This window comes from Zonotrichia albicollis, chromosome Z, assembly GCF_047830755.1.
Source record: "Zonotrichia albicollis isolate bZonAlb1 chromosome Z, bZonAlb1.hap1, whole genome shotgun sequence".
In the NCBI taxonomy this organism is placed as follows: Eukaryota; Metazoa; Chordata; class Aves; order Passeriformes; family Passerellidae; genus Zonotrichia; species Zonotrichia albicollis.
In genome coordinates, this window is record NC_133860.1 from 35009242 (window position 1) to 35024585 (window position 15344).

The 15344-nt window shown below is 37.4% G+C and overlaps 1 protein-coding gene across 6 annotated transcripts in view; it reads right to left on the minus strand.

Moving 5' to 3' along the window:
- The window catches only part of PDE4D (phosphodiesterase 4D), a 353397-nt gene that overhangs the window by 77505 nt on the left and 260548 nt on the right, over positions 1-15344 (minus strand). For all 6 annotated transcript variants that reach the window (XM_014268998.3, XM_005489768.4, XM_074533512.1 and 3 more), the window contains 3 exons: positions 7537-7573; positions 4991-5064; positions 4127-4176 (listed from right to left, as the gene is read on the minus strand). In XM_014268998.3, coding sequence (XP_014124473.1) covers positions 4127-4176; positions 4991-5064; positions 7537-7573 — 161 coding nt within the window. The remainder of the gene's footprint in view (positions 1-4126; positions 4177-4990; positions 5065-7536; positions 7574-15344) is intronic.

The window sequence follows — 15344 nt, forward strand, 5'->3', positions numbered from 1 at the left end:
ATATCTGCATTGCTATTTGGTTATGGAACTTCATGTGTCAGATGGAGGGATTTCAATGGAAGCTAAATCTAAATATGCTCCGAGCTGCAAAATATAAATGTTTATTTTCCTCTACTATTAGAATTCATAGAATCATAAAATGGTTTGAGTTGGAAAAGGCTTTAAAGACCATCTAGTTTGAACACCTTCCACTAGACCAGGTTGCTCAGAGCCCCTGCTCAAACAATTCCATCCAGAGGTGGAACATTCAGATCTTCTCTGAGCAACGTGTTCCAGGCCCTCACCACCCTCAGAATTTCTTCCTAATGTCTACTGTAAATCTGTCCTCTTTCAGCTTAAAAACCTTTCCCCTTGTCCTAGCATGACAAACAGGTGTAAAGAGTCCCTCTTCAGCTTTCCTGTAGGCCCCTTTATGTACTCGAAGGCTACATAAAGGGGTCTACAGGAAAGCTGAAGACGTAACATATGTAGGATCACCCTCCACTTCTCTAAACAGAACAACACACGTCCATCAGCCTGTCCTCACAGGAGAGGTGCCCCAGCTCTCTCTGACCATCCCTGATCACGGCTTCCTCTGGACTGGCTCAAGCAGGGAAAAGCCTTTCCTGTGCTGGGGGGCCCAGATCTAGGCGCAGTACTCCAGGTGAGAGGTCATGCAATGAATTCAGCAAGGCCTTCAACACTGTCTCTCACAGTATCATCATAAGCAAACTCTGGAAGTGTGGACTGGATGAGTGGACAGAACTGCAGAATAAAACTGGCAAGCTTAATCCTCAACTATCCTCAAGTCACAGATAGTTCCTTTGTTTTGAAAACAAAATATTTGTATTTCACTGGTTGTGCTAAGAGAACTACTGTCAGTTTGAAATGAAACACCAGAAAATATGATTCATAGTGAGAGAAATCTCTCTTTTGGTTGAAGTACAGAACACCAAGCATAAGAGCAGCAAACCCTGTTATTTCAGGCTGGTCTTGGTCATGAGAAAGAGATGGCACTTGTAGGAAATTCATATCCTTTTGAAGACTTTGAACAGAAGTAAGTTTTCATCTCTGCTTATTCACACTGACTATAGTAAAAACTGATATTTACATCCCAGAGTTTAAAGAAAGAATGAAAGGCGCCATCTTGAAATTCTATTGTTACATGAAAAGCTCCCATGTCCTTCTCCCCAATTTGTCTGCAAAAGGAACACTCAGCATGCTATAGCATAGCTGTCTGATAATGAACATGTCATTGATATTCATTAGCTTCTCTCAACACAGTTTACAATAAGGATCCATGTGGATATACTGAATAGAAAAGACTTTATTTTGATCACAACTGCTACTTATTTAGATTGAAAAATCACCTAAATTTTTAAGACTACCAGGGTGGCTGTTGCTTCTAAGAATTTGAACAGATGTGCTGTTTCACTTCTCAATGTCATAGTTTCTTACTTTCTTGCTAAGGTATGCTGCCACAGATTTATGCCTCACGGTGAATTCTTAAAATAGCAAAGAGAGAATTTTGAGAGAATTTTGCTCTTGCTTTTTTAGTTACTTGCCTTTACCAGATTGCTTTTTGTATTTCCTTTGTTGATACCCCCACATCTTCTGCAGTAGTTCATCTCTTTCCTCAGAGAGAATCTTCCCAGAGACATGTCTTTAGTAACATAAAATCTCCATCTTAAGTGTCTGTTTTCTGATTTATCATCAATATAGCTTAGTGACACTGTGCCCTCCAGTCACCTAGATTGCTACCTTGCCTGTAAATTCTTGCTGAGATTGCAAGCTGAGCCATCTAGACTATATGATGGGGGTCTACCCTAGCTGGTGTATTTTTCTGGACACTCCATGACACAAGTTCTGAGAACAGCAAAACCAGGAGCATTTCTCAGCAGGAAGGATCTCTATAAGATACATTTTGAATGTTCCCCACAAAAATTCAAAAAAGTTAGTAGCATGCGAAAGGGCTTTCAATTATTCTTTGAATTATAGCAGAAGTGTTTTTAATCTTCCTTCTTAACACACTGCTGTTAAGACATTTCACTAGGATTCTATATGCCCCAAGAACAAACCTATGCATATTTCTGCACTGATGCCATTAAATTAGTTGCCATGGAAATATCAAAACCAGCTTATAACTAAGAACGGGCAAACCCTTTCATGCAAAATAGTATCCAGCCTCAATTTCCATTCAATAGTCAAAATGAATTGTAGCCATTTTCATGCTTTATAGTGGCTTAATATCTTTGTTATATCATTAAAGTCTTTCAACCACTTATATCCAGTACACACAGGCTTCAGATCATCCCATTCAGTGCATAATTTGGGCACAGAAATTCCAGCAGCATCTCTGAGAAATTAGACTAAATTAAATTAGACTAAATTATCCTTACTATTCTTTGCCTTTTATTGCTGCCTTTGAATTTATTGGCAAATAAAGAATTTTCTAGATTAATTGGAGAACTAACTGTGGTACTTTCTTTCTAAACTTTAAAATATCAGATGATTTATGGCTGACATGTAGAGTTCACTCTGAGGATTAACTGAATGGAAACCTTCAGATCAGGAAAAATTTAAAAAGAGCAACAGCATCTTCCAACAGAGAGTGTCTTGGGTCCTGCTGTCTGAACAGCTTCTCCTGCTGGAGAAAAGAAGTCAACCTCAGGCAAATAGCTGTGGGAGAGCATGTAAGGTAGTGTTCCCTGGCATGCACATCTTCTTTTCTGGATATCATTTTCTTTTACTATCATGAATTTCACTATGTTTTCCTAAGTTAGCCCTTTGGAGTTAAAGAAAGAGCCCTATACTTGAGTTAACATATTTCTGGATTACTCTGCTATGAGACAACTCACAAAATCAAAAATAGATATAATATTCATAACTGAAACAGTTTATAGAGAGCAATCTGAAACCAATGTCCAGAATTACTTCTTCAAGAAATATATTAAGAAAAGATCATTAATATAATTGGTTTACATATATAGATATATCTTCTTACTATTATTTAACTAACTGCCTTTCTGTTTATAGTATAGATTTAAACACATAACCTTCTGTCTCCTGATGAGCCCTACACATAAATGTTCATATTGTATGACCTCCTAGGAGAATAAAACTGAAAAGAACTGCCAAGACCAGGTCCTTTTAAGGTGAGAGGCTAGCTGAAAAAACCCATTGATTTTAACACATTCCAGAGCCTAAAGGCAGAAACCATTGAACATTGAAAAGCTACATTGCTCCTCAAAATTGCTGACGTACCATTTTTTTCGAGAAATTTGAGAAATTCTTAGAGAAAATTATGGAAAATTGTGTTTATGGTTGTGATTAAAATGATAATATGTCTGTTTAGTAAGTGTCTGTATACTTTCATCAAGAAGAAAAGCAAATACTCTTTTGCTCTGACAGAACACAATAGAGAAAGTAACACCCAGAAAATTACATAGTGTAAGTTGTGAATTAATACGTTGTAAAAAATATGGGGTCCAATAAAGTGCATTTCCATAAAGACAAACAAGACAAAGTTGCCATCAAAATAATCAAAAGTAGTGTGGGGTAAAATTTTCCAAAATATTAATGTCATTTGCACTGCTAGTCTTGTTTTTAAGTCAATGCTTCCTTAGAAATAATACCATGTTTTAAAAGGAAATTTCTTCCTCATACAAATGTTATAAAAATAGGATTTACAATTCTAAATCAGAAAATTCAGTTTTGAACATTTCTCCTCATAGCATACGCACTTTTAAAGTGAAGACTTTGTGCCTGCATAGCTACAGAACTCTACATCCCAAAAAGAAAGATTAATAGAATTCCTCATATCCATTTTTTTTCTACCAGATTTCTTTGTAAAAAGTATTCATGAGATGGTCAGACATCTCATGATATATATATGTATATGATATATAAGGAAAAATATTGGGAAAGAACTTAAACTAAAACTGGAATAATAAAATAGAAATCAGATGTTAACAGGACTGAACACTAGGAGTCACCAATTTGAGTCACTATGTGACTCAAAAACTCAAAACCTCTTTGATAAAACAAATATAGGGATGTGAAACGACAGAAGTATATGAAGAAATATATATTTACTATTATATTTACTATTTCAGTTAGATGCCTTTTATAAATAAATTATTCTTACCTGTTATAGTTGCTTTGTTAATAGATGGTTGGCTACACATTGGTGATCTTCTGTGAAAAAGGAAATGAAAAAAGGTTTAAGCCTGAAAAATTCACTGATGACTGAATTCTTAAACAACACAACAGAAAATACATTACCTGGAATTTATTTGGGAACTCCAGAACAGGAAAATTTTAGAAACTTATAGGTTTATTAAAAGCCTGCCTAATCACATCTAGAGCAAATACATAGTTTGAAATGTGACTTATAAACATATACAAAGACATTATTTTCTTTGAAATGCTAATTACTTCTAGGTTTCACAATGCATGCTTTGGGTGAGGGAAATGACTTCACTACATTTGCCGGTGTAACTAACATTAGTGTTAACTGTGATGCTGTAACATGACTGGAGAGAGATCATATTTATGCTGCCTAATTTATAGTTATGAACTCCTCTGGATATGTTTGTTATCACTACCTTGAATGAGTGAAGAAGAGTTCTAGGTTCAGACCATGCAAGCAGATCTCAGTGAGGGCAGCTCCTGCTCCCTCTGTTTCATCTGCAATACTCAGGCTGTGCCTGAATGGTCATCTCTGAATGATCTTAGACATATGACTACTTTATCTAAAATCACATAAGGTGAAAAAACCTACTCCAAGTTTATGCAAGGACAACAACTGCAAGATCAATTAGAAGGCAAGGGGGCTATTGTCTCAGCCACCAACTATAACATGTTTAGGGGATTAATAAACTTATTTCTAATCATTCATTTATGCAGGTTTGGTGGCACAGACTGAAATCTATAACTCATATTTGTCTTCTTAGCTTACATAAAAAAACTATCACTGCAAAAAGTTCAGTGGCCAACAAATGACACTCACTTGCTGGGTGCCCGGTCTTGTAAATTGGTTAATGCAGCAAAGTTATTCCGGACAGTACGCAGGCTGGCCAGAACCTGGAACAAAAAAAGTGGTTTCATTATTAATTTCTGCATAAGTGAGACTGATCTATCTCTGCTCCACTGTGCTGAAAGAAAATGGAAAGCACATTGCAAAACCACGGTAAAAGGTTTTCTGGGCAGGTTAGTCTGTATACTTTGGCAATTATTTAACAATAATATGTCTGTAATACAAAGTCAGTAGTTTACCTCTATTATTTTGTTCCCCTCATAAACAAATCATTTTCTGTCTGAAGGAAGGCTGACTTGCAGGGGAGGAAATTATTTTTACATAATTCTACTTATTTCTTTAAAATAACAAGAAAAGCATTTGAGTCTGGAAGATAATAGTCCATTCAACCCTAATACTTCAGGAATAAGAAATAATTACAGTCTTATTGCAGTTCGGTCCCCACAAACTCCAAAGGACAAAGGGAATGAGATTGTCTAGACTACCAGGAACAGTAAAAACATAGAAGTGTCTCCTCTAAGAGGCACAGTTGATTTAGGGACTCAGTGCAGAAGGCCAGGGGAAGTTATCCCCTGAGAAGCAGGAAAAGTCTGCAGACTCTTACAAGCTTTATGCATTGGGGAAGACAACATAGATGAACTGCTTCCTTTCTGGACTTAAGATGAAAGATGTGAGACAGTAAATGCAGTGGAGTGTCTTTGTGTTATAAGTGGCATAGGCACTCTCTTGTGAAGATAGCAGGGTAACATACAAAAGATTTTGTGCCATGTGATGGCAAAAAAGTGAACCTCTCTGTCAGGGGAGAGGTTGTTCAGCTGATGTCAGAGAGGAACCATGAGTTTATAGGAGCTAGGCCGGAAATGGGAGAAAGCAGCAACACTAATTAATCATTGGTATGTCTTTGCAGAAGTTGGGCTTCGTTTTTTCTGAGCCCAGACTGGGCTTGGTTCCTGGTAAACCCATCTGACGAATAACAAAAGCAGCAATGAGGAGCTGGGTTTCAGAGATCTGGGTTGAGGAGTGCACAACCCTCTTTTCATAGCGCCTTAAATGTATGCAGGAGGTAGGAAGTGAGTAGGACATCAAAGAAAAAGAGAATAAATTAATGAAAGTTTGTAACAAAAAGTTAGGAACTAGCAATGACTCACAGTGGTCAATTACCTCATTGGAGGTAATTTCCAAAGAAGTCAAGATAATAAAAAAATACCTTTGACTAACTAAACAGTATTAATCTGTTATGTTTATTAATCTGTTATGTTTTTCCTTCCAAAAATCAGGAAGCAAACTGACTTATATTTAATTCAGCATGGATTTAAACTAATTAAATATGTCATCAAATTTGCATATTAGGGGCACAGTGGAGATTTCAGAGTATTTTATAAAAGGCCCTTGCTTAATATTTTCTCTCCTAGTAAAAGATGATGGCTTTACCCATAACAAGGACTTGATTGAGTCTTATAAACACTGAATCTCTTAAAAATATAATTAAATATATAATAAAGTATTTAATTAATATGCTTTTAACAGCTTATTTGACCAAAGCAACCTAAATAGCGTGGCTGAAGCTGCCACATGTCCTTATATGTGGCATATATATCTGTATGACATATGATGAATATAATATAATATAATATAATATAATATAATATAATATAATATAATATAATATAATATAATATAATATAATATAATATAATATAATATAATATAATATAATATAATATAATATAATATAATATAATATAATATAATATAATATAATATAATATATTATAATATAATATAATATATAACATATAACACATATATTATATAATACATATTATATATATAATACATACTATATTCTTATAAAATTCTTATTTGACACTGCTCTGGGACTCAACCTTTCTCTCTCCATTCATCTTCAATCACATATGACTTCATACAGTAATTTGACTTTAATTCCTGTCTGTTTTGGAGTAAAACCCATCATCAGTGGTTCAAGGAAAAGCAATGTAAATTTTGCATACTTTATAAGGAAGCTCTCTTTTGAAAACTGTGGCTTTTTAGTCTGAATTATAAAGAATTTTGAACCAGTATTTTATAGACCAGAATCTGAATAGAAAAAACAAGTCTGGTTTTGTAAGGGAACATAAGTGTTCTGGATAAAATTTATCTCATGTCCAAAAATCTCAATGTATTTAATTCATAAAATATGTTCAAGTGCAGAAATTGTAATTAGAAAAATAACAGAATAACAGGAATCAGAGATTTGTCTCAATCATGAGTGCCTGCTACAGTATTTGGAAGAGATAAAAGGTGTTTGTCATGCTGTTGTACTTCAAATTTTCAGATAATCAAAAAGTGTTAAGAAAAAGAGGTATAGTTATCAGAGTGGAAAGTTTATGACTTTCTGTTGAAACACTTTTCTTGTTTCAGGCAAACATATGTAATATCAACAACAGAAAAGAACTGGTTTGACCATTTTGTCTTTAAATAACAAGGCCCTGTGAGAAATATGACAAAGCTGTTCCTACCTGTGCAAATGGTGTCACAATCAAGTCATCGCCATGTCTGAAAAAAGAAAATAAAATTAGGAGAGTTGTGAGTTAGAAATATTTGCTGATTAACAGAAAGAAAATCAGGTTTTATAACACAGTACAGGTAACTCCAGTTTTATTCTTCTGCAATTACACTTTATTATGTTCCACACACACTCTTGAAAAGCAAGTACCAACTTAGTTATTGCCCAGCTGCCTAGCAAGTCTATGGGAATGTTGACAGACCGGCCACTTTCTGTGCCGTGGGTATGGCAGGTGACTGACCATCCGGGATTAATCCACAGACATGTCATCCCAAAGGATAGAGGTGAGTGTTCCAAAAGTGACTCCAAAGGCAGAAATACAATATGTTTTTAATTTTCTTAGACTTCCCTGTAGTGAATTTACCATGAATTATAAGTTGCAACTTCTAACAGAAACTAATATTGATTTGGTGCTATTTTAATATTATTCAAGTTTAAGAATAAAATATGAGTTTTGAACATTAGATTTCAAGTCCATGAAAATCTAATTAGAAAAAGGCTGATAATGGAGAAATGTGACTTGTGTTTGACTTGCTACAACATTATTCTTATATTATATATACTGTCCACAAGGCAGCAATGATTTGCAGATACTGCAAGAACCTAATTAAAAGCAGTATGTGCAATCTCTACTGCTGTACAATCATTCTGTAAGGATGAAACAAAACTCCCCATTATTCAGGATCATCAGAATGTTTAATAACTCTGTAACCATTTTCATTATCATCTCTTTTATTCCTTTGGTAATAGAAGAATGGATTTTTAAACACCCTGTGGAAGAAATCTGCACTTTGAACACAGTCTTGGCAGGAGTGGTTGGAATAGGGTAGTGCTTCATGTGAAACCACAGGTCCAGACTGGACAAAAAGGACATTAGCCTAACTGAGAACAAACCAAAAGAAACATGTCCTCCATAGGAGGAACTCAGAGGCTTTAATTGCTCAGGAGAGCCAAATCCAATCGGGTATAATAGACAACATGAATCAGCCCGGAGCATTAACAGGAGAGTTAATGACCACCTGGGTTTAGTGCCTCTTTATGTTTTCATTGGGTCAGGACAACATCAGCAAATGCCCTGCACTATAATTTTAGATAAGGGTTGCTTAATGAATTACACAAAGGCTTTAGCAGAAGATAAGCCAAGTGCCTTTTTTTCATTTTTTTATCCTGTTCTCCACTGAAAGAGAGTGTGACTATGCTACTTCACTTCCAGGAAAATTATGCTCTTTGTCTTTGAGTTCTGTGAAATGGCATTATCTGATATGTGACAGCTGGCTTAAATGTTTCTCAGTAGTCCTTTAATTTCTTATTTTTTATAAAGGATATTTTTGTTTGCATAGAGCTACTCCATTTTTTGCTTCTTTTTTGACATTTAAAGGGCTCCCAGCTCAAAACATAAGGCCACTTTACAGTCTAAACTGTACATTTGGAAATTATGAAAGGGCAGAATTATGAAGATGAAAGTTTACAGGTAGCAGCAGCACTGGACAAAGAACAGAAAATGCTCAATAGTTTCTACCTGTAAATAAGACAGTGGAGACATGGAAATGGTTCTTTCTAGCATCTACCAGTGGCAAATATTCTGAATGCCCTATATATGACACAAATGCACAAAATATTCACCAGTGCCTCAAAGTACCAGACAACTCCTGAAACATAGTCACTAACAGTTAATTTCAGATTGGCAAAAAAGTATGAAAATAAGATTGTCCTCCTCAAAATCTCTTGTGGGATTTTTTATTGTAGATGGTACTTCCTCTCCTTCCCATTTAGCCCCTGTTTGCCACCCTGTGGATGCTGAGGCACCCATAAAAGGCAAGAGCTACGTGTTCTTGGCTTTCTGTCCTGGAGGATCTTTATTCTTTTATGTAAAATAACAGGATCCCATTTTTCTCATTTTCAAATTTGATTCTACTTGAGTTGTTTCTGGACTGTATTTCACTGAAGAACACTGATATCATACTGTAGCTTGTTATTCTTCAGAAGAGGCATGATTAAGTAGTAATTTCATGTACAGAAATCAAGCCAGGACTTGATTTTCACTTTTCAAATCTCCCTTGTGTCAAGAGCAACAAATCCAGATATTATCATTATTTCGGTCAACCTGATACTGAACGTACAGATATCCACAGCTTTCTCAAAACAGTTTAGCACTCACCAGACCACTTGAAGTGCAATGCAATCATAAAAGGTGGTGAGCAATCTTTGATCCACATTAGGTCAGAAAATCTGGACAAGGTGAGATGGTTCAAAAATAGAGCAGATATGTCCAGAGAAGCTTGTGGTGGTTTTGATACAGAAAAGCAGGAACACATGATTCAAAACGCCATTGATACAGAGTGTACTGCAGTGTAATAAACACTACAGTGCATCAGTGTCCCCCTCTCCAGATGACATGGAAGCTTATGGGTAATTCATTCTGGATTCCAGACAGGATAGTGCCCTCATCTGTATACAGAAGCAAGAGGGAGCATAAATACTGCAATATGCCACAATCTTCTAAATACAGACTGTCATGGTTTGAGCTTGGCACAGAGCCAGTGCCCCACATGAAAATGCTTTCACATTGGTGTCTGCTGTGAGATGTGACCAGGAATAAGCAAAACAGGCTCTAGCTTAAACATAAAGAAAACTTTATTACTTAATTTACAGGAAAATAGGAAAAAACTATAGGAAAAAAATAATTGAAAACCTTACAAAAAACACTTTCTTCTTCTCCACCACCAGAATTTCCCAATCTGATACATTCTCTCAAATCACTAACTGCCCAGCCTGGCATTACTCTTTAGAATACTCAAACTTCTGTTTATGAAGAGGAGAGGAGTCTTTCTTGTTCTATAGGCTTCGTCTGGAAACATGCTGAAACTTCGTGTGCTTCCATGTCACTCGGCACTGCCCGGAAAAGTACTTTCGCTGCTTGTGACATTTTCCTTCCATGCTCAGTGCTCTCACCACTGTGCATGGACCAGAGCTGCTTCTAGGGCTGTCTTTTAAGGATGCCTTGTCTCACTCTAAAAAGGCACAGTCTCTCCTTCAGGACATCTGTCCCCCCCATATTTTTCCAACTGTCTGGGGCCGAGGGGTCTCCACGATGAACCCTCCTGGTTCTGAGGCACTGCTTCCCCCCAAGTGCAGTCTCTGTGTCACAGGAACAAACTGAGTCCATGGCCACACAAGAAAAGTCCAGCCAAAAGGCCACTCTAATCATCTCTTCCCACTCAGTCACTTCTACATCTTTCGGGCCAGGTCTTTGTCTCATCTCGTCTCCTATCTCTCTTCTTATTCAGCTCTGAGGAGGATCAGCATTTTTGCAAGGCCCCAATCATGTAAGAAAGGGGTTAAAACTTCCAGTCTCTGTCTGTCTCAGAATGCCGATACTCCCACACACGCTGCTGCTGCGGCCCGGCCGGGCTGCACCCTTCTCCCCCCTTTCTCCTCCTGGGCCGGCTGCTATCACATTCAGATGCCGACTCTCCCTCTCTCTCCCTCCTGGGGGGCTCGATGTCTCTTGGGGCTGCTCCTCCACCTTTCTATCCTCGAGGGCCTTCTCACCCCCATCTCTGTCCAGGCCCAGGCCTACCACATGGCTGCCCCTCCCCCACCCAGCAGCAGCGGCTGGACAGGGGAGGGAGATCCGACCTCTTCGATCTCTTCGCCTTGACGTCCCAAGAGGCCTCTCAGGGCCGAAACTCTGCTTTTTAACCCCTGTGTATTCTTGGAGGTGTGTCTAAACCGCACTGGTCACACCAGGTGCCAATATCAAACTCCGAGCATCCATTAGTTTGACCACAGTTTCTTAAAATTCTCACTTCTTCCTAGTCAAACCACCACACAGACAGAGGTATTAGCCTTTAAAGCTAGAAGAAATTGTTCACATCACTGCTAGACTCTCTTAACTAGAATGCCTGCTATACTTGTTCATGTCTTAATTTTTCAAAGGAAATAGCTGTTTGAAAACAGAATATTTTTCACAGAGCCCCAAAATTCAAAATTATCAGTTCTCCATCACTGCTAAAACATGCACCAGCCCACATGAGTTTAATGCCTGTTACATAAAACACAAGCAAAATTCTCTTTAGCAGACCAAAGATTATATACTGCATTGCAAGCTATTAGCCACAGTAAAGTGGTGGAGCCTAAACTTCTGCAAATTTCTGACTTTTTCTTCATAACATTTCCAACATGACACTTGAACTCACACCATATAACCTATGCTGATCACCACCATGAGGAAGAGATGAAAGTTCTGTATTAAGAAAGAAGCTATTTGTACATGTTCAGTACAAAAGTTCTGCTTCCTTTCCTCAGGATTTGCATCAATTTGTCTCTTTTATCCCAATCACAGAACAGTAATTAACTTTTCCCCTAATAATAAGGAACTTAGAGATGCATGGACAGACAGAGAAGCAGGCAGGAAGATTAACACAAGGATAAGACAGGGTGACTGCATAACCTTTACTTCATAATTAAAATGCATTAATTTAATATAAAATCTAATAAGAGAAGCAACTAGAGAGATATTCTGCTGACCTATCAGGATACACTTAAAAAATGGTGGATGTTTTTTATAGTGGTTAGAAAAAACTCACTATATCCATCAAGGAGAAGGATATCCCTTGATATCCTTCAAGGCTTTAGAGACCATGAGGAGAGTGAGGGACCTGCCCCTGTGGAGCTTCACAGGGAAACTCCTCAGAGTTTTTCTTTCTAAAGGCCATAGTAAACAGTTTAAGGTTTTCTGGGTCTATCTGGACTTTTACATGAATACCAACCGAGTTATCTTTAGGACATGCATTGAAGTTATGAGATATAAACAGGAAAATAGGAGTTCTGCCTTAGTTGAATAGAGGGGAGAAAATATACAACACATATTTACATCAGTTTGACACAAATGTACCAGCTTAAAGTATGATTTTATTGGTTTGCAACACTCCTCCCCTTGAATGAAAACCTTACTTATATTCTCATAAATACTGGCTGAGGATGCCTGTCAGCCTTGAATGCAACTGGCATAGTCTGTGTTGGATTCTCTGGCTACAAACTTTGGACATAGACCATTTGAAAGAAAAAAGCCGCCAACTGAATTGAAAAGCCCAGGAGGACAGTGGCTGTAGGGAATCCCTGAATGAAGTTCCACATCAAGAGCTTTCATCTCACTGCTTCCATCTGCTTTCCTCACACTGCCATATGATTTTACTGCATTTTTAAAGAACTGTATAAGAAAGAAGATTGACACTAAGGTAGTCTTCTGTTTGGGTAAAAAAATATATGGCAGCTGCCTTTTGCAGTGTAAACATCTAGATTGGGATAAAACATTGCATCCACTCATTTCTGCATACAAGGCTTACTGTCCAATAGTGTGTCTCAGCTTAGATGAGACATTTGTGTTTTGTTTGCTGGAACACAATTATACCATATACAAAACCACAAATGATGGACTACCCTAACTGCCAGGATTTTCTTTTCTGTCCCAATAACATTTCATAGTTGAAGCCAAATACGCACCCACAAAACTTATTAATTATGCTGAAGCATTCACATTGCTCAGGTTCACATTTTAGCAGCAATTAAAAATGATTCTAGATTGCACCCTGATATGGCAATGGTAATGGTACTAGCTATCAGAAGCTGTGCTTTGAGGAAAGTGAGCAGCAGTGGCTGCCTGCTCCATGCAGCTTGATACTTATATCATCATCTGCATTTGAAAAATACAAATGGGTTGGTTTGCAAAATTGATTTTGTGAGGTCAGAAATCATAGTCAGCTTATTCTGCAGCAATAGTGCTGAAGTCATGTCATCTCCATTTTTAAAGACTTTCAGAAAAAAATTTCTGGCCCTGAGATAGCTTAGGCCTTGCTTGAAAAGCCAAGACTAAATAAGTGTAAAAAGCAGCTCTTAAGGTTTGGCCCACATTACAAAATTAATATGTGGGTTTACACCTTTTTGTGGGGTTGCACCTTTTCCTAGATAGCCAGTGGGTTATTACTGATTTGCACATCTTTGAAAGGGTATGCACAATCTGAGGGATGATTGGGCATCTCAGGCAGGGGATAGAGTCTATGACACTGTGGGCAGGCTGGGATTTAGGGTTGAGAGAACAAGCAATTAAAATTGGTATCAGAGCTATGAGCTGAAGAAGAGGGGGTTGTTTTTCCCAGAGCATTTTAATTCTGTGAACATGTACATAAGAGGATTGTTAAAAAGAACTACTTGAAACCACAGAAATTAGACCCTGAATGAAGCAGACTCTCATCAACTATTATCTGAGTGTTTCAGAACACCACAATTTTATGTAACACTGTGCAGTTATGTCCTCCTGATACATCTGTCTAATTCAGCAACACAGCTAGCCCTAATTAGTGAAAAAGTATTGCTGTAATATTGGGAGTTCAGTACAGTTAATTTAATCAAGCTTAACCAGATGAAGGAGGATTGGCTCCAAAAAGCCACAGCACCTGAGAAGTCCATTATTCCAGCCAAAAGAATGCTGGTTATAGTAATTATCCTTGGACTGTCTAACTAAGCAAGTGAGATTTAGAAAGACAGACTAAATGGAGAAAAAAAATTTCCCCAGCATAAATGTCACTAGTGAAAACTTCAGATATAAGTCTTTCCAAAGACCCCAATTGACTTCATAGGGAGCATAAATCAAGTTACTCCACTATGATGTTCATTAAGAAAACAATTCTTGTCTGCCTTACAGAAATCAAAACACGTCAAAAAAAAATTGAACTATTACATTTGGCTAATACACATATGTTATGAACTAAAATACCTGGAGTTTTCTAGATACAACTTGTATTTTATATAAGAAAATACTTTAATTTTTCATGTTGCCTTTTTAGCATCTCAGGTCCTGAAGATACACTTGAGTAGGCTTGAAAGAAGCCTTTGAATTCTTGAAACCTACCCTGTTACAGTCCTCAGTGCTAAGTTACCCAAACTGCAATCTTAATTCAAGTTAAACTGCATTAGCACCGAAAGTGAGAAGCTCTCTCAAGACTTGGAAAGGCAAAAGGACCACATCTATTACAGACTAAAGAATCTGGAAAGAATCAGTGTTAGCGATTCTAAATCAGTACTTTGAGGTTTAATCCAGGGACTATCAGGTACATACTATCTGACTATGTGTCCACCTCACTGTGCATTAATAGCTCTCTTTCATAGTGCCTCTACTTTTGACCAGATTTAAAAAATAAAAAGATTTTGCTGGGTGACAAGGGCTATTTTAGGTCTCAGTGACAGTGATCTGAACTGGGACTTACCAAATCCAGAAGCTTCACTCAGAATTGCTGCATGAGCTAAAATCAGAATTGGCTGACTACCTCAAAAAAACAGGAATTATTACTATATTTTCCCATCCAATATAAAATGCACTGTAGGAACACGACTAGGCATCTCACATCTACCAAGAAAGTCTCCTAACACCTTTGGAAGAGTTTGAGAACCACCAGGATCTCTTCTGTCAGTCCCAGCTACTTTTCCCAGAAACTTAAACCTTGTCCAAAGACACTGCACTCACACATCTGACTTGTGTAATTTGCCTGAGGAAATCACATAGGAAGTGATGTAGTGGACCATCACAGTATGATGTGTAGCAGCATGTAGCCAGCATGAAGTGTAGCATAAAAAACCCACAGATAACTCAAGAAATCATTTGTATCCTATTGCCCTAGTCATCCACCAAGCTTCAATGCTTTAATCCTCTCATTATACAGCAGACCATTTAGATTACAGGAGAATGGTGGGCAACTAACTGAG